General features: G+C 43.8%; 1 protein-coding gene across 1 annotated transcript in view; it reads right to left on the bottom strand.

Moving 5' to 3' along the window:
- Nucleotides 1–27,102, bottom strand: part of RCSD1 (RCSD domain containing 1) — a 106,560-nt gene that overhangs the window by 14,391 nt on the left and 65,067 nt on the right. The window contains exons 4-7 of the mRNA XM_006872649.1: nt 10,269–10,370; nt 7,992–8,081; nt 2,971–3,042; nt 2,054–2,257 (exon numbers count right to left, since the gene is read on the bottom strand). Coding sequence (XP_006872711.1) covers nt 2,054–2,257; nt 2,971–3,042; nt 7,992–8,081; nt 10,269–10,370 — 468 coding nt within the window. The remainder of the gene's footprint in view (nt 1–2,053; nt 2,258–2,970; nt 3,043–7,991; nt 8,082–10,268; nt 10,371–27,102) is intronic.

Genomic DNA, 27,102 nt, shown 5'->3' with positions numbered 1-27,102 from the left:
GACAGCACACAGTCCCTCTCCCTCTCTGGGTCTAAAGTCCCCAGCTGCTCCATCTCTAAAATTGTGAAAAATTTTTGTCTCATGAAGACACCAACGTTTTCCATCCAGTAAAAAAAGAGAGATGACTATGATTTTATTGTCCTGCAACATTAACTAGTTTTGTGTCTAACAGTAATTTTATACTAATATTTATTTGTTCTGTTAAATTGCCAAAATAACTTGCTCTTTGAGTTAAATAAATAGTCAGTTCTCACTCCATCTCAGAGCTATGGAATGAATACTTGGTTTTCAAGCCTTCCACAGAGAGGCTAACCCTGCAGTTAATAGGGCCCTCAACGTCATTCAGTTAAATCTTGCCTGGTCCATCACTGTCTGTCAGAAGACTGAAGGTGCCAAATATAAAACGAGGCATCAGCACCTCATCTCTCTACCCAACACCCTACCAAGAAGACAGACCGTCCACTGGGTATCTGTCTTCAGGAATCGCCCCTTCATCATCTTGTGCTGGAAATCTGTTCCTAACCAGCAGACTTGAGACAGCCCCACCACCTCCTCACCACCGGTTTTATTTCTTTGGACCCTATGTGTTTTTATTCACTTGAACTTGGTTGTTGTTGGTTTTTTTTTTTGTAAGATCGATTTCCTTGAATGGGACTCTAGAAGATTTCCTAGAAGATCCACTCTCACCATCCTTAATTCCATCATCATATCCATTTATCATCCCCTGGGATTAGATTCCCTTGAACCCTGCCCCCTGCCTAGCACTGGTCCAGATTTTCTGGTTCCCTGCTTGGACTGTATCTCTGATGTGTACTTCCTCGTGGTAGGATGCTGATGAAAGCACACATTAAGCATTAGGGCAGAATCTATGGAAATGAGCTCCCTGTCATTTATCTTTTTGCAATGGGTACAGCTCTTAATTGTGGATGTTCTTAAACTTGGACAAGCTACAGTAAGAAGGATTTGAGCCAGGACTGGGCCACTTACGACCATTCACAGCAGGATGCTCTAGAGTCCTAGTAGCCGTTTTTAGGACTTTAGCTTTTGCCTTCAGGTTTTTATCTGGTGCTGTTGTTTGTTTGCTTTAATAATTCATATTACTATTTTTGTTGTTATTGAGAACATATACACAGCAAACCATACACCAATTCAACTATTTCTATGTGTACAATTCAGTGATATTGCTTACAATTTTAGAGTTGTACAGCTATTCTTACCCTTGTTTTCCAAATTGTTCCTCCCCTATTAACAAACTTACAGACCCCTAAGGTTCCCATCCAATTTTTCAAGTTGCTGTTGTCAATTTGATCCTATCTAGACAGTTCTTAAAAGAGCATCATGTGCAAGACAGACATTCTTGACTAGTTAAGCTAAATTACTATTTGATTTTAAGAAGATTTCAGGGGATATTTTTTGGTTTAAGGTGTAAAAATTATCTCAGGGAAATAGTTTGAGAGTCAATCCAGTTTTCATGGCTCCAGAAAATCTGATATTCTATGAGAATTTGAAATTCTTCATTCTCCCCCTTTTGATCAGCATTGTTTTATAGAATCTTTGATCCAAATGTTCAGTAATGGTAGCCAGGCACCATCTAGTTCTTCTGGTCTCATGACAACTAGCCACCCAGTCCAGTTCCTCCTTCTGTTCTAGACTCTGCTTCTTTCTCAGTTGCTCCAGTTGAATAGAGACCAATTGTGCCTTGAATGGCTGCTTGCCTTCAGTTTTTGATGTAACTCTGTACAGCTGGGATTTTCCTGAGTCCCTACCTCATTCTCTACAAAGGATAGTGCATTCCATCCCATAAGCCTATCTACTGGGTGGATGGTGCTCTTAGAGAGAGAGGAAATGACAGAGGTGTACTAGATAGAGAGGCGATCTTAATTCAGGGAAAACTTGCAAAATAGCAGAGACATTTTGATTCTGTTAAAAACCAACTCCGACAATAGCGCTGAATGTTTCTTCATTTCTCCAGCATAGCAGCAGGGTAGGGAAAATTTGTGATTGTCCCCATATTTCTAGAGACACACCATAGGACTTTTAACCCAGACTTTACCTTATTGTAACAGGGCAGATGACTACCTTCAGGGGGCTGGTCGAAGCTGACGGGCACCTCCTCTGGCTCACTGGACCGAGACCGCATGCCGGGGCTATTGGGAGTGGAGGGTGGGCTGTGAAATGGCGACACCATAGCCTTGAGTCCAGGACTCTTGGGTGAGGCTCCAGGTAGCAGGGCCGCTGGATCAAAAGCTAAGTTGGCCTGTCGAGAAAATATTAGGTTAGAGAAGAGATGAGAACCTCTACTTTAGCTTACTGATTACCTGATTTCTAAACTGGTTGAAACTAGGTAGCATGAGACTTTTCGTGTTATTTTCAAACCAGTTACTATCTCATCATATTCTCCTCTTTATGGGAGTAGAAAGCCTCATCTTTCTCCCGTGGTGCAGCTGGTAGTTTCAAACCACTGACCTTAAGGTTCGCAGCCCGATTTGTAACCACTACGCTACCAGAGCTCCTTTTAGTTTCTTACAACTAACTATACCTTTTCCCATAGGATTCTTGAGGCATTCTATTACCTATCAACTACCCAGCCATTATTAGGGAGCTCTGGTAGCGTAGTGATTACAAATCGGGCTGCGAACCTTCAGGTCAGCAGTTTGAAACTACCAGCTGTTTTGTCCTAGAAAGATGAGGCTTTCTGCTCCCATAAATATTTACAGCCTCAGAAACCCTGTACAGGGTCGCTATGAGTCGGAACTGACTTCATGGCACATAACCATCATCCATTATTAGGTGCTAACTACATGAGGTCATGTTTGATGTGGTCTTTATCTTAACCCTTTGCTAACAAGCAGAGGGCAGTGAGATCCTTATCCTTTGAGCAGTTTGATGAGAAGTAGCCAGATGGTACAGATGGAGCTACTTCCAATTTTGGAGAAGAGGTACCAGGGGTAATCAAAATGTTGTACTTACCTGAAGCTTCTCAATCAGAGGGGAGCTCTTCACCTTGATTTTAGGAGGGTGGCTTGTAGTGGGTAGTGATTTCTATAAAGCAAACAGACCAAAACAACCAGGTGAGTGACGAGTACAGAGATGACCTTCTGGCTGGGGCTTAGAAGCCACAGGGAAAAGGAGAAGAAGTTGGCTTCAGCATTTCACTTAGTTTCCATAGACCACTTACCTCATCAGGGCACATGCTCCCCTTTTCTCCCTCCCTCTTGCCACCACTAATAAGATCACTTGACCTCTAACTCAGCAAACTTAGGTTAGACATTGTTAGATGGGAGGACTTCTATGCCAGGAAAAAAAAATTACTTCAGATTATGTATAAAGGAGCAAGATCTTTACTTTATGACTTTCAACAACATGTGAACCAACAATATGAAGGAGTTTCAAAGACAAAGGGCAAAAATCACCATACATTCTATTTGTCACAAGCAAAACAAGAAACGGCAGGTCAGGAGTGAAAGTTGATAGAGGTATTGTTGAACTTCCCCCTCAAACTAATGATATTTTGGAAAATCCCACTGAAGGCAATGTTTACAAACTAATTTCCCAAATGCTTAATATGCACTTTAAGCAAACATAGACTGCGGATCTACTACATTCTGGGCATTGTGCTGGTTATATAAAGATGGGTATGATTTCTTTTCTGTCCTCAAATAGCAATCAATGGTTGGCATATACAGGTACATATGGTAGCATAGTGGTTACAAATCGGGCTGCAAACCTTAACATCAGCAGTTCGAAATTACTAGCCGCTCAGCGGGAGAAAGATGAGGCGTTCTGCTCCTGTAAAGATTTATAGCCTCGGAAACCCTGTACAGGGTCGCTATGGGTCGGATCCGACTCGACGGCACTTAATAACAACTACATAGACTGCAAAGCTGTTTGAACTGCAATGTCAGTGGTTCAAGCTCACCAGTCGCTCCTCGGAAACCCTATACAGGGTCCCTATGGGTCAGAACCGACTCGACGACACTTAACAACAATAACAAATACATGAGGGGGAGTCAAAAAGTACTGCTACTAGGTAGGGTTCCAGTTCATACACAGCTCTATTCCAAGCAAAAAGTGTATATAAGCATGTGTTTGCAACCAGTGGGTGGCTATAGGCAAATTCTCTCAGTAGGACACTTTTTGTAGTCTCCTCAGGGTGTCTTCAATAAAAAGGTCCCATCAAAACTGGGGCTTCTGAGGGGATCTGCTGGACCAATTAAATTCAAAGCAGGGAGCTCAGAAGGTTATAGGGACTGTGTTTTTGTTTTGGGATTCCAAAGGGGTACTCTTGATAGATTTTCTCGAAGGACACAGGAAAATTACAGGGGCTTATTAGGAAGAAATTTTCAGAAAATTGAACACTGCAACAGTGAGAAAAAAGCCAGGAAAATTGCGCTGAGGAATCTTTTTCCATCAAGATAATGCACCTGCTCATTTTTCAAGGGTAGCAAGGACTGTTCTGTGAGAATTTCATTAGAAACCTTACCCATCCATCTTACAGCCCTGATCTTGCCCCTTCATGCATCTCTTTGTTCCCCAAACTGAAAGACCAGTTAAAAGGAACAAAATTTGAGTCCCCTGAGAATGCTAAAACTGCTATTTTGAAGTGGTGTAAATCAAAGAGCACAGAATCCTTTGGTTGAGAAATGGAAACACTGCCTTCACAAGTGTAAAGACCTACAAGGAGCATATGTCAAGAAACTTGATTAAACTTGTTTAATCAAGTTACTATAACTTTGTAGCAAAAATTTTGGCTTACCCTCACACATATATGTCTCTTTCTATGTATACAAATATGGTTCTATGAACCATTGTTGTTGTTGTCAAGTGCCGTTGAGTGGATTCTGACTCATAACAATGCTGTGTAGGGTTTCTGAGGCAAGGCTGGTAGACTTGAACCACTGATCGTGAAGTTCAAATCGAACTTTCAGTCCAGTGCATTATCCCACAGCGCCATACCAGGACTCCTAGAGTAGTCTTTCAAAAAAGCCTTGTCTCCACGAATGAATCCTAGTGGCACAAGTTGGCTGCTAACCAAAAGGTATGCAGTTTGAACCCAACAGCTGCCCCAACAAGAGAAAGACGTGATAATCTGCTTCCATAAAAACACTACAGCCTTGCAAACTCTATGGGGCAGTTCTATTATGTCCTATTTTGTTGTTAAGTGCCATCAAATTGGTTCCGCCTCATAGCAACTCTGCATAGGTTTTTCAAGGAGTGGCTAGTGACCTTGAACTGCTGACATTGTGGTTCAAGCCAACCTTGCGGTCCAGCGCACTGACCAGGGACTCCATTCTGTCTTATAGCATCACTATTTGACAGTTTTGGGTTTGGTTTTTCATTGCTTTTTGTCCACAGGAAGTGGTGGGTAAAAAGAGCTTCTAGGCTAAGCTGGATTATCCTTAATTTCTGTGCTTTTCAGTGTAATTTCACATGGGTGGCTATATTTTCAAGATACTGTATTTTGAAAACGTTAGCAACAATTTTGCTGGTAATGCTCACCTTTTTTAACACTGTAACCTCTCTTCTACTCAACTGATCACTGTCCTCTGGAGACAATGAGCATTCAGTATCACTGTCCCTTAACCTCAACGACAGTGTTGGTGACCCAGCTGAAGCTCAATAAAACCCTGGTTGATGTGAGTTAAATGGCAGAGCAGGAAAGGACAAAAAAAAAAAAAAAATTTAGACACAAGTGGCAATTCCTGAGAAGGTCAGCAGGTGGCAGCATTTCCTGCAATGTTTAACTCGCTGCAGACTCGGAAGCTAACTCAACAGCCTTTTGGGGAGAGAAACTCCTGAGTAACCCAAGGGGGCACGAGTCTGCACAGGGAGACAGCAAGGATGAAGAAGGGCTGGGAAGTCCCTTATGAGTACAGTGCTTTGGGAACAAAAAAGCAGCCTGACCATGGTTTGTGTCATGGGGCTCCTGCAGGCTGGGCTATAGGAGCATAGCAGGAAGAGTGTGGGCAGCAGCCTGTCCTGCCCAGCCTGACCCAGTGGACTATTCATTTTATTTCTATGCGCATTTCAAGGCCGTGAGAAGTCAGGTCCCCCGAAGTGTCCTGCATGCAAGCAGCCATCACTCTAAGCAGGAATTCTCTCCAGTATCCATCTTCCTGTTCACCCAGCCTTGCCACTGCTGTTTTTAGATTTTATACTACCTGAGAATATGAACTACTTTTTGTGTTGTATAAAATACCCACACTTGAGTCTAGTTCCAGGGGTACAGTGAATGTTCAGCATGGAAGAATGAAGACAGTGAAGGTCATGATGGGGAACAAGATCCAAGCCTTTAACTACTGAGTGAGTCCCATGGGATGAAACCTCTATGCTGATTTCCTCCAGAGTCCTTGAAAAGGGACTGTTTTATCCAATTACCATTAACCTGACTTGATTCCTCATTCCAAGACCTGCCCACCCAGACCCTGTGATCTGTGTGCATAGTGTTCTTGTCCCCCTGATGTTACCAATAAGGGAACAAGCTCAGTGTAGTGCAGTGACTTCTGGACCAAGCCTGGGTCAGCAAGGGGCAGCTTCCCGTTAGGTTCCTTCAGCGCTCTGGTCCTAGCCTTCTGCACCAAGCAGAGACCCAAAGACCAGAGGGTCAAGGTTACACAGAGACACTGACCTTCAGGAAAGGGAAGTTGTTGTTATGTTATTTGGGGTTGATAACCCCATGAAACCACAGAATCATGTTAGAGATTCAACCAAAACACCTCACTGCTAATTGGGATTTTCATCGTAAAATAAAACCCCTGTTCAGCAGTTTGGTAGATATTCTCAGAACAGATGGGGATTCCAGAACTCCCAATCCCATTCAACCAGCTCTGAGTTTATCTGTTTATCTGATCGGCTTCTGATCAGACAAATACATCTAAAAGCCATAGATCAACTTCAGCCCTCTCATTTCATAGATGAGGAAATGTAGGCTCTGAGAGGCATGCCCAAGCTCACACAGACATCAGGAGACTACCATCAGGCTGTTGTTGTTAGGTGCTGCTGAGTCAATTCCGACTCACAGAAACCTGATGTACAACAGAAGGAAACACTGTCTGGTCCTGCACCCTACTCACAATCACTGCTATGTTTGAATCCATTGTTGCAGCCACTGTGTGAATACATATTATTGAGGGTCTTCCTCTTTTTTACAGACCCTCTACTTGACCATGCTAGTCACCAAAAAAGGGGTTAAAAAAAAAATGGGACTGGACTGTCCTTGGCTTGATTGTTCTATTTTGGGCTAGACCTCCCAGGCTGGACAAGAGAACATGAGAACTCATTTCTGGAAGGAACTATGACCAAAGTGAAGTTGCATGGGCTGCTGGGAGAAGTCACTTGTCCAGCTACAATTAGATAAATAAGGATAGGCGAATATGCAGGCAGAGAATCTATTACTGGCTATGATGTATGATACCAGAGCCCTCATTATGTTGGTAACATTGGCTATTTATATCTGAGGGCAATGAGGCTGTGTGCTCTGGTTGTCTTCCAAGGACCCAGAACAATAACCAGCCTTTACACAGGGACTGTAGAACCATGGGAGTCTCTCCCATCGCCATTCTGCCTTACACAGGTGTCGCCTCACCCCTCTTTCCAGATACATTCTGCACATGGAAAGAGTGAGATCAATTCCAAGATCATGTAAGTCAGCCCTGGGAAGAAAACAGAACTTTGCTGGCTCTTGGATCCAGCATGCCAATGATAGATGGCCCATTCTCTTTGCCGAAAATTCTCTGGCTTGAAAACTAGTGTTCCTCTCCTAGACAGATTATCAAGGTGGTTGGGGATGAAAAAGTAGGAAACAGCCTAGTTTTCTAAGTAAAACATTCAGAAAGCATCAAGAAGAGGAGATTCATTCCAGACTCTGAAATAGAGAAATGTCCTGCGCAGCTTTGAGATCCTAAGGGGTGAATCGTGTGCCTCTTCCTACCGGAAGAAGAAACAGTCCCCCACGGCCAGCGCCCTGAGAGTCCGTCCACAGCAGTACTTACCTCCTCACCATTCTGGCCCAGCTCTACCTTGGGGGGAAACAGGGGAAGGGAACAGGGTGGTTTCCTTCTTGTTGGTTTACTGGCTGGTGTCTAGAGGGAGGGCAACAGACAGACAAACAGAGAGAAAGAGAGAGCTAGTCAGGCACAGGGAGGGAAAGCAGAAAGTGGAAACTGGTTTTAGAAGTGTTTAGGGCAGTATGGAAGGAGCTCTGGTAGCATAGTGGTTACGAATCGGGCTGCGAACCTTAAGGTCAGTAGTTCGAAACCTTAAGGTCAGCTGTTCCGCAGGAGACAGATGAGGCTTTCTGCTCCCATAAAGATATATAGCCTGGGAAACCCTGTGCAGGGTCACTATGAGTTGGAACCGACTCCATGGCACATCACCACCACCAGGAGGTATGAAGGTAAAAGAAAGGGAAAGAGGCGCTGCATATTGCTGAGATCTCCCTTGGCCTGCTAAGCGGCGCTGTGGGTTATCGTGCCGGACTTACATACAAGGTCATCAGAACTGCAAAGTCAACGGTTCAAACTCACCAGCTGCTTCTCAGAAACCCTATACAGAGTCTCTATGAGATGGAACCGACTCCAGGCACTTAACAACAACCCTCTCCTCTCCTTTTCCTGCAAGAGCAACTCCTTTAACTTGAGACCTGCGGACCTGCACCCAAATCCCATAATGTCATCCAATCCAGCTTGTAAGCAGTGTCTTTTAAAAAACGCAGATCAATGCATTCCTGTAATATTTAGAAATTACAAACCTGATTTTTTAGATGCAAAAACAAGAGCACAAAATCGTAGCACCTGACTAAGAGAATATTCCAGCTGCATTTGCCTGTTTTGAGATTTCCCCACCTCAGAGCTCCTTCTCTCCTCTCCCCACTGTTGAGTTCCTCACATTCTGCTGTTGTTGTCTGACTCATAGCGACCCTGTCTAGGGTTTCTGAGGAGAGGCTGGTGAGTTTAAACTGCCAACCTTGTGGTTCAAAGCAGCCTTGTTTATCCTACAGCACTACACCAGGACACCTCATACTGTAAGACTCAGAAAAATCAGTCTCCCCAGTGTTTGGACATGCCTTTCTTTTGTCATTTTCCTCTCCAGGATTCGTGGAGACTCCATTGGTCCCTGAATCCTTCCCTGTCTGACCCCTGGATCCTCTCTGGTTGTCCTCTCTTCTTTCTCAAGTCTCAATCCAGAATCATCCTCAGTCTTGCCCTGTTCTTGATTCTTACACTAGAGGTGGGCAGAAGCCGGTGTGGGGACCTCTTTTTTTAAAATCATATTTTGTTGTGTTTTAGGTGAAAGTTGGCACATCCAATGAGGCTCCCATTTAATCACTTCTACAGAAATTGTTCAGTGACTTACATTTTTCACATTGTGTCTACATTCTCATTCATTCCATTCTAGTTGTTCTATTTCCAGCAATCTAGTTCCCCTATGCCCTTAGCTTCTCGTCTTTCTTTGCTTTAGAGTAATTGCTAACCGTTTAGTCTCACATGGATGATTTTTCAAAGACACACAGTACTCATGGATTGCACAGTATTCTTTATTTGATGAACCAATCTATTATTTAGCTAAAGGGTGACCTCAGGGGCTAGTTTAGATTCAGGGTGACAGTCCTCGGGAGTCTTTTAGTCTCAATTAGTCCAGTGAAGCCTGAGTTTCTTTTTAAGAGTTTGAGTTCCGTTTGTGGGAAAACCCCTTCATGCAGAACCAACCCAGGCCAGGTATGGCAGTGTGAGATTTAAGAAGGTATCAATGGATGATTAGGGTGAAAGCAAAGCGGGCCTTTTTAAAACATGAATTCATAGTGTAATTGAAATCACTAAACTGTACACTGTGAAAAAACACTGAATTGATGATACGGTATATTGTGTTATACTGATGGGGCTTTAAAAGGTTCATGGAAAAATTCTATTATCTTTCAAATCCATTTTTCCAAAAAACTTTTGAAGCCCCCTTGGATATGTTAACAGCAATGACAAGCATAATAATAAATAATCCAGATTCTCATCTCCAACCAGCTGGGTCATTTGCTTTCTGCCCTGCTTTCTGCCCCCTCATGGGCACCTCTCCAGAGCCTCATGGTGGGGGGAAGGTTCTGGACCAGACACAGAGGCAGCAGCTACATTCCTTGCATTCAGAGAGACCCTTCTCTGGCTTCTCTTCCTAATTTGGCAATTACCAAGCCTCCTCCTCCCTCTCTTCCCGTCTGACCCAGACTTCCCCTTCCTCCAGCACCCCTCCCAAAAGAGGGGCTCCAAGGCCCCCTGACTCACCTCCTTGGTTGCAGCTGCTTGCTCCCTAAACCGCCCGGCCAGCTGGGCCACTGATGGAGACGCAGAGTTGTCCACATTGGCATTGGTCTCTGCCGATCTTTCCTGGCAAACCAAACAGGAGACACAAAGTTAGACAGCGAATGTGTCCTATGGGTCTTTCGAGCTTTGGTTGGGTCCTGGACACCTTGCAAGGCCCTGTGTGGCTACAAACAGGAATGATGTGACAGTGAAGTATTTCAGCAGCATTTTACAACTGGCTCCTGCATGAAACGATTGAACAAAAAACAAAACAGTTCAATCCACCACACTTAGAGACTGCAGACAGTGTGCTTGGCCCTGGGAGTGGTGCTGAGGATCTGCAAAGGAAGAAAACTGGGCCCTGTTCTGGATGAGAGCCAGGAATCCTGGAAGTAGTAGTACAAGCTCTGGGTCCCTCAGTCCCCAAATTCCCCACTTGAGAAGGGATATCTTGAAGACAGTGCAGGAGTCCCTTGTTTGTGTTCAGATGAAGCTTTGAAAAATGAGGTCTGCTAAATGCATTTGGAAAAGCCTTTTAATTGGAGGAGGCAGGATGAGCAAATGCCCTTTCTCAAACTTTTACCATCTATATGGATGTATCTTGTCTCCTCAATTTAATTGAGTGCCTTGGGACAGGGCATATTCTGCAGATATGTGTTGAATTAATAAATAAGTAACATGAGGTAGCATAGTGGATGAGAACCTGACTGCCTGGCTTCAACCCTTAACCTGTTTCCTCTCCAAGTTGTCTTAGTAAAATAACTTCACCTTTCTGTGTTTTGACAGGGATATACTAATAGCCCAAGGAGCTCTGGTAGCGTAGTGGTTACGAATCAGGCTGCGAACTGCAAGGTCAGCAGTTTGAAACTACCAGCTGTTCCGCGGGAGAAAGATGAGGCTTTCTGCTCCTGTAAAGATTTATAGCCTCGGAAACCCTGTACAGGGTCGCTATGGGTCGGAACCAACTCAACGGCACTTACAACAGCAACATACTAGTAGCCCATCACTCAAAAGTTTTTGTTTTGTGGATTAAATGTTTTATTATAAAGTGCTGGGACAAGCCTTGGTGCCCTCTATGTACTGTGTAACTGTTATTATCACTAGCGATGGGGCCCTTCAAAGAGAATCTCTGATGACTTATGTTAATTATTTGCCTGTTCCCATAGAGTTCACTCTGAAAGAAATGGACCACTTTTCCCTTCTTGTCCTTTTAACTGAAGAAATAACCTAAAAGGTAGGTTTGTCAAACTGATACCCACGCCCTGCTCTGCCTCCCATTCAGAAATCAGTTCATGTGGCCAACTGTGGAGAGGAAACCCCATGAGTACAATGTCTGGTCCTAAGGCACTACGTCACAGAGGACGGGCCAGTGAAGGCTGAACATGGCCCTCTCAGTTCTGCCTTGTTACACTTGGTGGCCTATCTAGCCACCTGGCTTTAATAATGTGGCTTTAAAAATGTGGAGTCCCGGTGTGGTGCAGTGGGTTAATGCACTGTACTGCAAGGTCAGCTTGTACCACAGGGTCAGAAGTTCAAGCTCATCAGCCGCTCCTTGGAAACCTTATATGGAAATCACTTGACAGCACTTAATGACAACAACATACTAGACATTTGGGTTTTTTGTGGTTTTTTTGGCCACTATGATGAGGTATTTCTTACACAGACTGCAACATATCCTTCTATTACTTCATCTTCTCATGCCCACTCTGAAACCGGGAGGCTTGGAGTAGAAAGTCCATCTCTGCCTATCCATGGGACACTTGGCTAGAAAAACAGGGCCCTCCAGCAGCAAGCTTGGATCCCTTTACCTCACACACACATACTTCCTAGGCTCTCGTTACTGTGCTCAGAGCATCTCCAAGCTTTCTTATTTGTGACCTCCCTCCAAAGAAAATGTCCATGGTCCCCTTGGGAGCAGGGGAGAAGCGGATACCCAAGAAGTGAATGAAGGAGGCAATGCTTTGTGACGAAGTCTTTGTTTAGACATGAGGAAGCCAAATGGGGCTGCGGGGTTCCTATGGGATTTGAGAATGGGCTGCTCTGGAGGAAAAGACAGGTCCCTCTGGACTGTTTTCTGCTGTAAGTCAACTTCACCCTCATTCCTAACTTAATCATCAAATGGCAATTTCACATAAAGGTGTAAAAGGATTCACCTATTCAAGGCACCAGATTTCCCCAGGTTTCACACCTGTTTGACCTTCACATTGGACACGTTAGGATTGGTCAGAGATGGACATCTTGTCCTCTGAGAGCTACAGAAGACTTCAGGAATGGTGTGTGATTAATTGAGCCACCCTTAGCAAAGACACTGGGCTGATGGATTTGTCCATCTGTCTAACTTACTGTCTCTCTGTCCACTGCTATTTATTGCTCAGGTCTTGCTGACAGCGCACTTTACCTTGGCTTCAAAGGCGCCAGTCACTAGTGGCGCAGAAAGATACATTCCAGTTAAAAATAGAACTGTACAGGAATCAAAAACTCCTCCCTGACTTCCCTGTCTCGAAACTGAGCTTGGCAAGACATTCCGGAGAGAGAGAAGTATGAGGCTTCTGGAAGCAGTTAGGGCTGAAAAGCTGGGTTGAAGGAAAGATTTTCATATGTGGAGTTTGTTTTCTGGAGCCTAGTGAATGAGTTTTCTTTAGAATGTCTAGGGACTCCAGAGTTTAAGTATGGCAAAGGCACTCCCTACCTACCACTCTTTAGACACCTATGACTGAGATTGTGACTTTTACCACCTGGGCACACTGAAGCCCAGAGATGGTAAATGACTTAGTCAGTCACACAGCAGAAGCAGAATAGGGGGTAATTTGCAAAACACTTAATTTCAACCCCTGTGATGGACATCAACTAAATCATGTAACCTGTGAAAATATTTTGAAAACTGTAAAGTGTTGAAATTATTATAAGTACAATAGAAGTCTGGTGTTGGGGATAAACAGAGGGGGCAGGGATTCGGACCCCTAGAGGCTTGGCCTGTATTTCTGTTTCCTAATTCTCCTGTACCAGCAGGTACAACTACTGACCTCCCTCCTCTAGTGGGTTCAACACAGTGTCACTTAAGCTCAGGCCAATGAGACACATGGAACACCTCCTCAGTAGCTCTCTCTTGGCCCTGAGGCTGCTTTGTTAAGGTCACGTTCAGTTCCGGACTGTGCTCTTAATTCTAAGAAGGACTTCAGCATCCCCAACTACTCCCAATCTTTCCCAGGAGCCTTCAGTCTTCTTTCCTCCTCAGATGTCTAGAAGGTACTGAGCATGGAACTAGCCTTGCAGAAGATGGCCATCTAAGGGTGGTTTCTTCCCTCCTTACCCAACACAGTGTGCCAGTGTCAGGGCCTGGGAACCTGCCCCCAGACCACACCAATGATGGGACCCTCCCCTCCTGTACCCATGTTAGGGTCCCGGTCACTGCTTTAACTTAACTTGTCCTCTTCCCGGCCCAATCTCCTGGTCTTCAATACGGTTTCTGTACTCATCTCTCTTTGGGCCCTACTTAGTTCACACTTCTCTTTACAGATTAGATTGCAGGTCTCTCCTCCATCTTCCTGGACCTAGATCTTACTTAACAAACCCTCCCTGTTCAAGTCTGGTTCTGCCAGCCAACTTTGGAAACCACTCCTGTGGTTACGGTCTCACTTTGCCGAGGCCAGAAGAAAATCACCTCTGGTGTTTATTTTCGATTTCTATGGGACTTTCTTCTGGGAACTGAGGAGCCCTGTGTCTGATGGCATGGAACTCCCCCGGACAGCTCCACTAAGGTTGCCATGTTGAATAAATGCAATTTGGATGTTGCCCACCATACACAGAGTAGAGCCTTTGTGTACGGACCAGAATTGGGTTCTATATAGCTCCATGGCTCTGTTTCTGTTTTACCATTCTGGTCTTTGGTCCGAGGGCTAAGTGTCTAACAGTCTTTGGTCTATGGTTTAGCAACAGGCCTCTTGACCTACTGCTTAGGAGAAGGTGCAATGAGAGGACTCTGCCTAGGAGCTGAGGAACCCTTGTTTTGCATTAAAAGCAATGTCTTCTGCTTACCAAGGAATCTCTGAGTGGTGTAAAAAGTTAAGACACTTGTCTGCTAACTGAAAGTTTGGAGATTCTAGTCCACCCAGAGATACCTCAGAAGAAAGGTCTGGTGATCTTTTTAATGAAAAATCAGTGATTGAAAACCCTGAGGAGCACAGCTCCATTCTCACACATACAGGGTTGCCATAGTTCCAAGTTGACTCTGGTTCTGCTCACCAGAAACAGACCCGAGACTCCAGAGTCTCTAAGGTATATAAGGCTTGCTGCTTCTTCACCCTTAGAGCTGCTGCCAAGGATCTGAAGATGCTGCCAATTCTTTATACTCATGTAAGGAACTCACTCCCCCCAAATATCGTCATGTTTAGATTTTCATTTCAAAAGGATCGGCATTCAGTCTTTCTTAGGTGCCTCATCTCTGACTCTTCAGCCCACCCCAGAGTTTAACTACTACCATTTTGGGATGATAGGAAAAGCACAGACCAGAGAGATTCATTTGATCAACTGATCCATTTAACTACTACCTACCTACCGGTTAGGGGTTTAACTGTGTTTCCCTCCCAAAGATGCGTAACTCCTGGTAACTAACTATAAATGTCACCTTGCTTGGACATAGGATCTTCCAAGTTCTTATTAGTTAGGTTAACACGAAGTCATACCTAAATATGGTAGGTCCTAAACCAATATGACTGGTATCCTTATAAAGAGAGATGAGACACAAAGGAAAGGAGACTGCGTGAAGACAGAGGCAGAGATTGGAGTGATGTGTTTGCAAGCCAAGAAATGCCAAGTACTACCAGTAGTCACCAGAAGCTGGAAGAAGCAAGGGAAGGTTTTCCCTAGAGCCTTCAGAGAGAGCATGTCCCTCTGGACAACTCTCAGACATCTTGACCCCAGGACAGTGAGATAATATATTTCTGTAGTTTTAAACCATCTAGCTGTAGTACTTTGTTATTGAGAACCCGAGAAATGAATACACTGTCTACTTAGAGCAACTGATATGTTTTTGATAAATCTTGCAACACCTCTTCTAGATGAGGAAACTAGAGCCCACAGTTGCTAAGCAACTTGCTATTCAAGGAAGTAAGTGCCACCAACAGATTTTTCTAGATTTCAAAGCTCAAGCTCTTTCCACACCAACATGCTATACTAACAGCACTTGCATCTTTACCAGGAGACTCGTATCTTATTCAGTCTTTAGGCCTTGAGGATGTAACAGTGAGCAAGCCAAGTCTTTATCTCTAAGAAGTAGTCATTCCAGCAAGGCTACAATAAACATACACAAACAAGGTATCTGTTAAGTGTTACAAAGAAGATACAATTGGGCGCTTTATCTTTGGTGGTGTGGGTGGAAAGACATCTCTATCTCTGGTGAAGGGTTGAATCCCAACTGGGGAAAAGATGAGAGGAAAAGTGTTTCAAGCAGAAGGCACAGACCGTAATAAAGGTTGAAGACAGAGCAAAGAGAGAAATGTGGCAGGGACGTAGTGTATAAGGAAAGGGAAGGAAGATCGAGGGAGGAAGTAGTCTGAGGCAAACATATGAAGCCTCATGCACCAAGGCAAGCAGTTTGCATTTTATTCTGAGTGAATAAAATGCCATTATATATAAGGCGAGGTGTGATCTGAGTTACCTACCAAAAAGGGCAAAGATGGAAACAGAAGACCAGTGGGAAGGCTCCCGCAGTGGTCCAGCTGAGGGATGATGGTGGAGTGGACCAGGCTGTGGCAGGGAGATGGTAGGAAATGGTAGGATTTGGAGGTAGGGTGGCTAGGCATTAGATGTGGGGAGTAAGAGAACAGGGAATCAGATTATTACTCCTGGATTGCTTACTTGGACAACTGGATATATGGGGTACCTTTTCTTGGTTTGGGGAAGGTTTGTTGGGGAGAGATTTGGTGGGGATGGGGAATGAATAGCTCTTTCTTGGTCATGAAAATCTAAAATGTCTAAAGTCTGAAATTCACAGGATAGGTCAAGGCTGGAAAAAGAACTTTGAGAGTCACTGGTTAAGGATGGTATTTGAAGTTATAGGATTGGATAATGTAAGAGGAAATATGAACTAGTGGAACAATGAGGCCCAAAGACTGAACTCTGGGGTGTCTCCTTATTGACACTGAGCTGGTTTTCATTCACAAAGGTGAGGGGACTGTACCTGTTATTCCAGTGGGATGCTTGCTCAAAGACATTTTGGTGAGACTGAAACTGGAATGGGTTAGGACCAGATTCCTTTGGTTTCGGTGATGGTACTGATGTTGTTAAGTGCTGTTGAGTTGATTGTGACTCATAGAGAATTTGTACAGGGTTTCTGAGGAGTGGCTGGTGGGTTTGAACTACCAACATTGTAGCTAGTAGTCCAGTGCTTATCCTACAGCACCATACCAAGACTCCAGCTTAGGTGATGCAGTTGTTGCTTTTAAGTACCATAGAGTCAGTTCCAACTCATAGTAACCATGTGTAGGGTTTCTGAGGCTTTTTAAATCTTTGTGGGTGCAGAAAGCCTTATCTTTCTCCTGTGGAGCAGCTGGTGGGCTTGAACCGTTGACCTTGTGGTTATGTGCTTATGGTGAAATTCTAGAATTCACAGGATGGATAAACATTGTGTCCGCCATCTATGCTATTGGGTCATTTATTCACCAAACACCTCTTGAAAATCTATAGGTGGAATGCATTGAGATAGCAGCAAAGACTCTCAAGGAGGGAACACCTGTGTGTGTGTGGTGGTAGTGAGGGGTAGGAATGTAGGGGAAAGGAAAAAGAACAACAAGAAAGCAAAGGAATGATGGTGTTAGGTGCTGTGGAGTTGGTTTTGACTCATAGTAACACCATCAAGGACCTCTGGTAGCGTAATGGTTACAAATCTGGCTACTAATCTCACTGTCAGCAGTTTGAAACTACCAGCAGTTTCACGGGAGAAAGATGAGGCTTTCTGCTCCCGTAAAGATTTACAGCCTCAGAAATCCAGTGCAGGGTCGCTATAGGGAGTCCTGGTGTGGCATTGTGGGTTAATGCGTCAGACTGCAAAGCCATCTGAACTGCAAGGGCGGTGATTCAAATTCACCAGCTGCTCCTCAGAGACACTATACAGGGTCGCTATGGGTCAGAACTGACTCGACGGCACTTAGCAACAACAACTTCATGACAGAGCAGACCTGCACCATCGGGTTTTCTAGGCTGTCATGTTTATGGGGGCTAACACGCTAGACTGCAAAGTCGGTTTTGAACTGCAAGGTTAGTGGTTCAAACTCCCCAGCTGCTCCTTGGGAACCCTCTACAGGGTTACTATGGGTCAGAACTGACTCGCTGGCACACAACAACAACAATCTTTATGGAAGCAGATAGCCAAGTCTTTCCCCCTCCAAGCTGCTGTGTAAATTCAAATGACCAACCTTTTGGTTTGCAGCTAAACGCTTAACCATTTACAACACGAGGGCTTCTTAAGATAGAGGAATAGAAACAGGTATATGTGAACAATGATCAAATATTTCACACAAGGGTTTAAAAAGGGCCCCAAATAGTCATTATCCACTGACTTGTAGGAATCCTGGTGTGGTGCTGTAGGATAAGCACTTGATTGCTAACCACAAGGTTGGTGGTTCAGATTCACCAGCTGCTCCTTAGAAACCCTATATAGGGTTGCTACGAGTCGGAAGTGACTGGATGGCAATTTAACAACAACAATAACTGACTTGTAAGCTTTCAGGATCTGAGAATGGCAGGCCCTTGACCTCTATGATTCTTTCCTGGGGACAACCCCAGTTAAGGTACTCTTCTTACACGCAGACCTCAGGACATGGTGCCGTAGGCCTGTAGCCTTGACAAGGCTTAGCAGCCCACAAACAATGGGGCATAGCCCTGACTGTTTGAATGGTCCTTAAAGTCAGAGTGTCCCCAGGCTTCAGGTGCCCTTGAGAGTCCTCCAGGTGGAGGCCAGTGGAGTGGTGGTACAGACAGAGCTAGCATGTGGGAGAATTCCCAGGCAGCAACAGGGCACGACAGATATAGGAGGGAGATGCTTCTTCTGAATGTTATTAGTGATGTAATTTGGGAGATAATGTATTTGAAATTTCTCTAGCCTACTGACTGCTGTGTAAGGAAAGAAATATTTTGAGACTCTGGCTAGTGCATAGAGACAATATATTTAAAAGGAAAGAACCACAAATTCTGAGGCAGATCTGGGACCCAGTCTTGCTCCTGGCACATATTGTGTGTGCAATTCTCTGAATCTCAGTCTCCTCATCTGTAAACACATCCATCGGTCTTTGCTCCAACCCAAGATACAAACACATATCCTACCTGATCATTTATTAGAGTGGAACCATGATACCTGGATAACTTCTAACTACATTAATGTTCCAGATGTGCAAGTTCCTATGACCAAGTTATAATGACTAAACAAATAGTTGTCTATAATTTGGTAAACTGGACCTGTATGAACCCCAAAGTTGGTAGTTCAAGCTCACTAGCCATTCCTCGGAAGCCCTATATGGGTTCACTATGAGTTGACATCGATTCAATGGCACTTAACAACAACAATATAGCATGTTTCAAAAAATTTGATGAATTTAACTTACTGAACAGATGGCAATTATGCAGAATTTCTCCTTTAAGTTTATATGATACTCTGAAAATTACTACTGGAAAAAAATACTATTCCCAGGACAAATAGGGCAAAAGGATAATAAAAATTATTAATGAAATTTGTCATCTAACCAAACCTAGTATTTCTTTGATCGATGCAAATTCAACCCTGGATAATATGACCAGAGGAGCAACCAACGGGTATAGGAAATGGAGCCTATACATTTTATGATTCAAAAGGTAAATCAAGAACGAAAGGATACATCTCCAAAAGTAATGACTAACTCAAACACAGCATTTATAGCATTGGCACATGCCTCAGAACATGCTACTTAATGCTTGTACCTCCACAAGTGTAATAAAAATGCTGTTTACCTAAAACCAAACCAAACAAGCCCATTGTCAGCAGGCTGACTCAGACTCCTAGTGAGCTGAGGCTGTACATTTTGATGGGAGCAGAAAGACTCATCTTTCTCCTGTGGAGCTGAACTGTCGCTCTGGTCTTTTGGTCTGGTGCTTATCCAACAGCATCACCAGGGCTCCTAGCTAAATAATTATCAGGAACATTTGATTGAGTGATTAAATAAGTTAAGTTTTTGGAATTTGGGGAACTGAATTTTAAGCCTCGTAAAAGAAGCTGTTGTTTGTGTCATATTGTATTGGGAATAGTTCTATTATAACTTGCTTTAGACACATTGTATGCTAAGATTTGGGATCGAAAATGTAATTTGAAATTAGGGGTGGATTGTTCTGTATGTACTTAGAATGCCCTCAAATCCCATAAATCTAAGTCACTATTGTGCTTTAAAAATGCATATATATATAAGCAATCTAACATAAATTTAAAAGTATATTTTTGTGAGTCTTTAGGAACTCTGGTGGCACTGTGAGTTAAGAGTTGGGCTGCTAATCACAAGGTCGGAAGTTCAAATCCACTAGTCCCTCTTTGGGACAAAGAAGAGACTGTCTGCTCCTTTAAATATTTACAGTCAGGTAAAGTCCATGTAGGGTTGCTATGAGTCAGAAATGATTTGGGTTTGGGGATTTTTTTGATGGTATTCTCTAACATTTAACTCTAAGCTATTAGTAAATTATAAGTCATGAGAAAGTTATTTAGAACATTTCTGAACTTAGAGATGCATGTGAAGTATATAAAGAACATAAAACCAAAAAACCAAACTCACTGCCATCGAGTTCATTCCAACATTGTTGAATTGCTCTATAGGGTTTCTGAGATTGTAAATCTTTATGGACGAAGAATGACTTCTCACCCGGATTTCTCACCCGGAGTGGCTGGTGGGTTTGCACTGCTGACCTTTCCATTAGTAGCTTTATGCTTGACTCACCTCACCACCAGGACTCCTTCCTATAAATTCACTTTGACCCTTCATGCTGTGACACAAGAAAATATAACATATATAAAGCTATGTCACAACACACTGGCTCTAAAATATACCCAGATCACAATTCATATGGTGTTATTGTTGTTATTATTGGTGTTAAGTGGTGTGGAGGTGGTTCTGATTCATAACGACCTTGGAGTTGAGCCATGGATCTTGTGGTTAACAGTCCAGTGCTTATCCTACAGCACCACACCCGGACTTTATTTATCTTAAAACAGAAACAAAAGCACCCACAGAACCACAAAATAGTCTTTGTACATGTATTCTAAAGAAGGAGGTAACCGATTCTTCCTATATCATCAATGGATTCTTTCTTGAGCCTTCTTATCAGAAATTCATAATAAATGACATAATTTTAAAAAATCATTAATAACATAAACTTTAGCCTGTGCCAAATGCTATCTCAAAAGTGATTTCATAAGACAAAGTTACAAAGTTCAAACAAACACTACAGCTGCAGAGTCATTGAGACTATGAAAAGAGCAGAATCTAGAGGATTTTCATATCAAATTGCCACACTGATCCTTTAGATGAAGTCCTGGTGTGGTATTATAGGATGAGCACTTGACTACAAGGTCAGTTTGAATCACAAGGTCGGTGGTTCAAACTCATCAGCCATTCCTCAGAAACCCTATCCATGGTTGCCATGGATCAGAATTGACTCGACAGCACTTGTTTTAAATTAAAAATCAGTAAGAATAAGACAAAATTTAAAGCTGCAAAATTACTTATTGTGCCATAGAAAGATCCCTGCCAAAAAATAAAACATTTAAAAAAAAACCCCCCACAAAAACATAAAACACAAATCTAAACAACCTCCCTAATCTCTAGCCTTAAGAAGATGCATCATACAGTTAGTTACTCTCTAACCCTAGAGAAAAGACATAAAACATGCTAGTCTTGTCATGTGGAACCAAGGTGACAAATTCACATACATACCCTAACTTCTGCTCACTCACTGAGAGAAGGCAGAGATGAAACTGAGATTCTGTCCACAACCTCAAACCGAAGGACCTTGGCCAAGTTGGAGCCATGGCTAAGCCTTCCTCCTGAGACCTCTCCTTAAAGGTAAAAGTTTGAAACCTAAAGATTTGAACTCTAGCCACTGAACTAACATTGCAATGGTAATGGTTAATTCTGATTCTTTGGTTCTAAATAAATGTGTGCCTGACCGTGAGCTACCTTGCAATAAACTAAACGAATCTAGGGAGAGGAGTGGGTGAGAAGTACCATGAATGAAGTAAACAGGCTAACCTGATGGAGAATGACTGGGAAGAGGAGCGGAGGGAGTTCTGAGGGAGAAAGAAAAGAAAGGAACCAACAGCAAGAGCTGGTGAGAGGCATACTGGAGGGCTTCCAAGAGGAAGTGCCACCCTGCCCAACCTTGAGTAGCTAATAGAGCTCGTCACTTTCCTGCTGAGGGAGGCCAATGAGCCAGGGGGAGCCTTGAGGAGCTGCAAGAATGCATTCAGGGGCAGAGTGGCAAGATGAGGCTGGACAAGACACTGAGGGCAGAGTGTGAAGGGCTTTCTAAGTCAGGACTCTTTTCTATGTCCCATGCAAAGTCACTGAAGGGTTTTAAGCAAAAGAGTGAACAGATCGAGTTCATTGTTACAAGGGTCCGCTGGCAACCGTGAAAAAAAAAGATGGCAGAGTTGGGGAACCAAGGTGAGGGGTGAGTCTTGAGGCAGGGAGATCAGCTGGATCTGCTGAGGGAAAGGGTGAGGAGCTGTATTTGCCAAGAATTAGGGTGAAGGGGAGTAGGAGGGTCTAGCAGGAGGTCAGACCCCAAGAAATCGGCAAGGGCTGGATATCCTGGGGTGAAGTGAAAGAGAGAAAGAAACTTCTGGTGATGAGCAGCCAAAAAGATTTTGAAAATCAAGTATCTCTACTCCATGAATTAAAATTGTTAGCTGTGTAAGGTCAGTGTGACCCCTTCCTGTGGTCCACAAAACTTCAGCAGAAGTTCTACTAAAAGCAGCAGCCTTTTATTTGTGGGTACTTTTAAAGGGGGGGTAGGGTGAGAATCCAGAGGAAGTGTCTGCACCCTTCATTTAGATGCAGATTGACTCACCCAATCAGTAGGTATTACTGAGTCCCTACTACATGCCAGCAGAGTCTCTGGGTAGTGCTGGACTGCTAACCAAAAGGTTGGAGGTTGGAGTCCACCCAAAGGCACTTCAGGAGAAAGACCTAGTGATCTCCGTCCAAAAATTCCATCCCTGAAAACCCTAGGAATCACAATTCTAGTGTGACACACATGGGGTCATCATGAGACAGAAATGACTCCACAACAGCTGGGTTTACTAATGCTAACGTACCCACCAGCTGCTCCTCGGAAATCCTATATAGGATCGCTATGAATTGGAACCGACTCAACACACTTAATAATAACAATGCTAGGCTAGGTTCCAGGTACACTGCTGGGTCAGCAGAGCAGATGGGTACTTTGGTTCAATCAGCTATGAGTAAATGGAGAACAAGGAGGCAGCAGTATAAAACTGGGACCAAAGGTACAAAGAGCATCTACACCTCCAGAGATCCTCCTGGAATCTGTTGTTGTTAGGTGTCATCGAGTTGGTACCGACTCATAGTGACCTTATGCAAACCGAATGAAACACTTCATGATCCTGTGCCAACCTCACAATTGTTGATATCCTTGAGTCCATTGCTGCTGCCACTATACCAATCCATCTTGTTGGGGGTCTTCAGCTTTTTCGCTGACCCTCCACTTTACCAAGCATGATTCCTTCTCCAGGTACTGGTCCCTCCTGTTAATATGCCTGAAGTATGAGAAATAAAGGCTGGCCATCCTGGCTTCCAAGGAGCATTCTGGCTGTATTTTTTCCAAAACAAATTGGTTTGTTCTTTTGGCAGTTCATGGTACTTTTAATATTCTCCTTTAACACCATTTCTTAAATGCATCAATTCTACTACAATCATCCTTATTCACTGTCCAACTTTCATATGTATATGAGGTTATTGAAAATACCATGACTTGGGTCAGGTGCATCTTAGTTCTCAAACTGAGATCTTTGCTCTTCAACATTTTAAAGAGGTCTTGTGCAGCAGATTTGCCTAATGCAATACGTCCTCTGATTTCTTGACTGCTGCTTCCCTGACTGCTGATGGATGACTGATTCAAGCAAAATGAACTCTTTGACAACTTCAGTCTTTTCTCCACTTATTTGGATGCTGTTTATTGGTCTAGTGGTGAGGATTTTTGTCTTCTTTACACTGAAGTACAACCCATATCGAAAGCTGTGGTCTTTGATCTTCATTAGTAAGTATTTTAAGTCCTCTTCACTTTCAGTAAGCAAGGCTGTATCATCTGAATATTGCAGGTTGTTAATAAGTCTTTCTTCAACCCTGATGCATTGGTTTTTCTCCATATAGTCCAGCTTCTCCAATTATTTGCTCAGCATACAGATAGATTAAGTATGGTGAAAGAATACAATTTAATTACAGCTTTAGACATAGGATTGGAGCTAATATCTATAGGTCTTGGGAGTCTGGAAGACAAGAGAGAATGTGGTCTGAACCAGGGAAGATAATTAGGTAAAACTTAAAAGAAGGACTGATCAGAATTGGGATTGACTGGGTACATGCCTGGAGGAGTCAGGATACTACTGCCCAGACTTCTGGTTCTGGTCGGTGGGTGGATGGGAGATGGGGGGAAGCCATGGGAGAGGAAAGAGGCAAAGGTTTCAGCTGGGAGTTAGCTTAGAGATGGCAAGCCAGGCGAAGACAGCTCAGAAAGGTTGCATGGACAGGGAGGGCAGACGGTCCGGGCTTGACCCTGAAACATCTTGCTTGGTAAGTTTGGAGTGAGACTCATCTAGATCTGAATCTTGGCTCATGTTACAAGCTTGGAGACAGGCAGGGTGAGAGGAGACTGCAAAGGAGACCAAGAGGGAGTCAGCAGCCTCCTAGGCCAGGCTGGCCTGTACTCTGCCAGCATTTTTCTCTTCTCCTTCCTTCTCTGGGTTGTCAGCAGAAGGTGTACAGAGGCAGAACAGCAGATTAAATCCAACCTTGTCAGTCTGGCAGTCTCTCAACAGCTGTGCTCTTGTTGTTGTTGGTCTTTTCTTAAGGGGAAGAGTGTGAACCAAATATCTCTTCACAGCTGGCCCAGGTAACAGACCTGGACTCGGTCACTAGGCCAGCACATACATTTACCATTCGATGCTGTTCTAAACAAGTTCAGAAATGCTCTATCATGTGCTAGTCTCATGGTGATTTGTCCAGTGAACTTGATTTCCCTTGAGAGCCCCACAGGGATTAAGGAGTGGATTGGCTCCAGGCCCCCCAATAAATCCTGGGGTGTGCTGCAGCCCCCTGGAGGTCCCACATAAGTCCTCTTCATTAGGACCACTCCTGCTTTCCCAGTGGGAGACAGATGACAGTGTGTGTCCTGGGGTCTGGGACATTTGTCCTTCAGGCCACAGCAGGAAGCTGAGGCATACCTTCTAAGATTAGACCAAGTCGCCCAAGGACCCAGGCCTGCAGCTCAGTCAGCTGCTGCCTCTCCTGTTACAGTGTCTCCCCTCCCCCACCTCTCACAGTCTCTGGGAGAAGGCAGTTCTGAAGCTGGGTACCTTGTGGACTGGGTCACCGTGGGCAGGGCGCTGTGCTGCCTCCTCCAGACCCTGCTCACGATCTAGGTGGGGGCAGTGGATGGTGAGAGGGGAGGATCTAACTAAGACAATTTCATGTATGACTTGTGAACCTGGGTTGTATACAGGTGACATAAATGTTAATAATCCAGTAGCTGAATGTCCTGAGCACCTACCACCTGCCAAGCCTTCTACATGTATTATCTTCTTCATGTATGTAACACAACACTCTGACGGAGTCATTTCATTAGTGCTGCTTGACTACAGAAACTGAGGCAGAGTTACAGGAAGTAGCTTGTTGACAGTTACACAGATTGTGAGTAACTCTGGAGTCACGCTGGAGTCTTCAGTCAGAACTCTCTGGCTTCCATCTCAATCACAGCCACTACCCCCCGTCAGTGGAGGCTTATGTGTTGCTATGATGCTAAACAAGTTTCCGTGGAGTGTTCAAACTAAGACGCACTAGGAAGAAATGCCTGGTGATCTACTTCTGGAAATCAGCCAATAAAAACTCTCTGGAGCACAGTGATCCAATCAGAAGCTAATCATGGATATGGTGGAGTATGGTGGTGCCATGAGCCGGGTCAACTCTATGATGACAACTAACAACAACAATCTACCTAACAAATGAACAAAATAGCAAACAAATAAAACCCACTGCCATTGAGCCGATTCTGATTCAACGGAGTGTCAATGAACAACTCGCTATAGGGTTTCTGCGGCTGCAAATCTTTACCAGACCAGGAAGTCTCCTATCTCTCCTGCAGAACAGCTGGTGGATTTAAACTAACAACCTTAAGGTTAGCAGCCCAGTGTTTACCCTACAGCGCCACCAAGCTCTTTAACAAATAAATGTTGTTGTTGTTAAGTGCCATCCAGTCCGTTCCAACCCATAGTGACCCTGAACAGGGTTTCCGAGGCTGTAAATCTTTACAGGAGCAGAAAACCTCATCTTTCTCCTGTGGAGCAGCTGGTAGTTTCGAACTGCTGACCATGAGGTTTGCAGCCTGATTCGTAACCACTACGCTAGTTGGAAAGTTCTATGTAAATTGGAGGGAGGATATGGGGCAAGGGCCATGTTGAAGACTAGAGGAGATGTTGACTCTGCTGGATGTTTCCCAAAGGCCCATGGGTCCCTCTGATTATCATAGGCTCATAGCTGGCCTGGAAGGGACAGGGCAGGGAGGGTCAAGCATACCTGGCTGACTATCTGCACTGAGGAGGCCACAGGCCTTTGCTCTTGTTATTAAGAAAATGGCAGAGCAGGAAGCAAGGAAGAAAAGAACACTTTCCACATTTATTTTAAGCTAAAAAGTGAATCACAGGGTTGAGTTCATTCAGTTCCAGGCTGAGAGTGACTAAGGACGATAGTCTTACCTTTTCTACTTTAATCAACACATACACAGATAATTTTACAAAAAATGGTCCTTGATCAAGTTGCCAATTGACATTTGTTCAAGACCTCTTAAAATTTCCAGATACAGAACCCTGTGGTTAAGTGCTATCAAGTTGGTTCTGACTCACAGAGACCCCGTATGGAATTTCCAAGTAGTGGCTGGTGGGTTTGAATCAACCAACCTTGTGGCTAGCAATCCAGTGCTTATCCTACAGCGCCACTCCAGAACTCCAGATACTGAGCCCTGTAACCCATAAATCAAGAAGTGTCCAATATTTTGAAGAGTCAGAGTCAATAAATTATCAACAAATGTGTTGCAATTTTCTCATCTGTACTATTTACTTACTTGATCCTTGATTGCACTTAGGAATCAATGCACTCCCATAGGGTGATAGGGACATGTCTAATTTGGAGGCAGAAGAAGAAAAATAACTGGATTCAAGATTATATTAGAAGAACTCAAACTTGAGTTTTTATAAATTATTGAACTTAAATTTAACTACATTTGTAAAACATTATATAAAACCCTAGGAAGAATCTCTGAGAACATAGGTATCCAGAGAACACAGTTTGAAAAATCAACAGGAGTCCTGGTGGTGCAACTCTTAAGTGCTCAGCTGCGAACTGAAAGGTTGGCAGTTCAAACTTATCCAGTGGCTCCATGGGAGTCAAGAGAGATTACAGACAAAAAACCACATGGAGGTCCAGCTGATAAGAAGAGAGGGCATATGCACAAGAACACCCACACTTGCAGATAATACCCACTTGACCTGGCTTCAATGACTGGATGATCAGAG

The sequence above is a fragment of the Chrysochloris asiatica genome, unplaced genomic scaffold, assembly GCF_000296735.1.
Source record: "Chrysochloris asiatica unplaced genomic scaffold, ChrAsi1.0 scaffold00207, whole genome shotgun sequence".
Taxonomy (NCBI): Eukaryota; Metazoa; Chordata; class Mammalia; order Afrosoricida; family Chrysochloridae; genus Chrysochloris; species Chrysochloris asiatica.
This window is presented reverse-complemented; position numbering and strand designations above follow the sequence as displayed.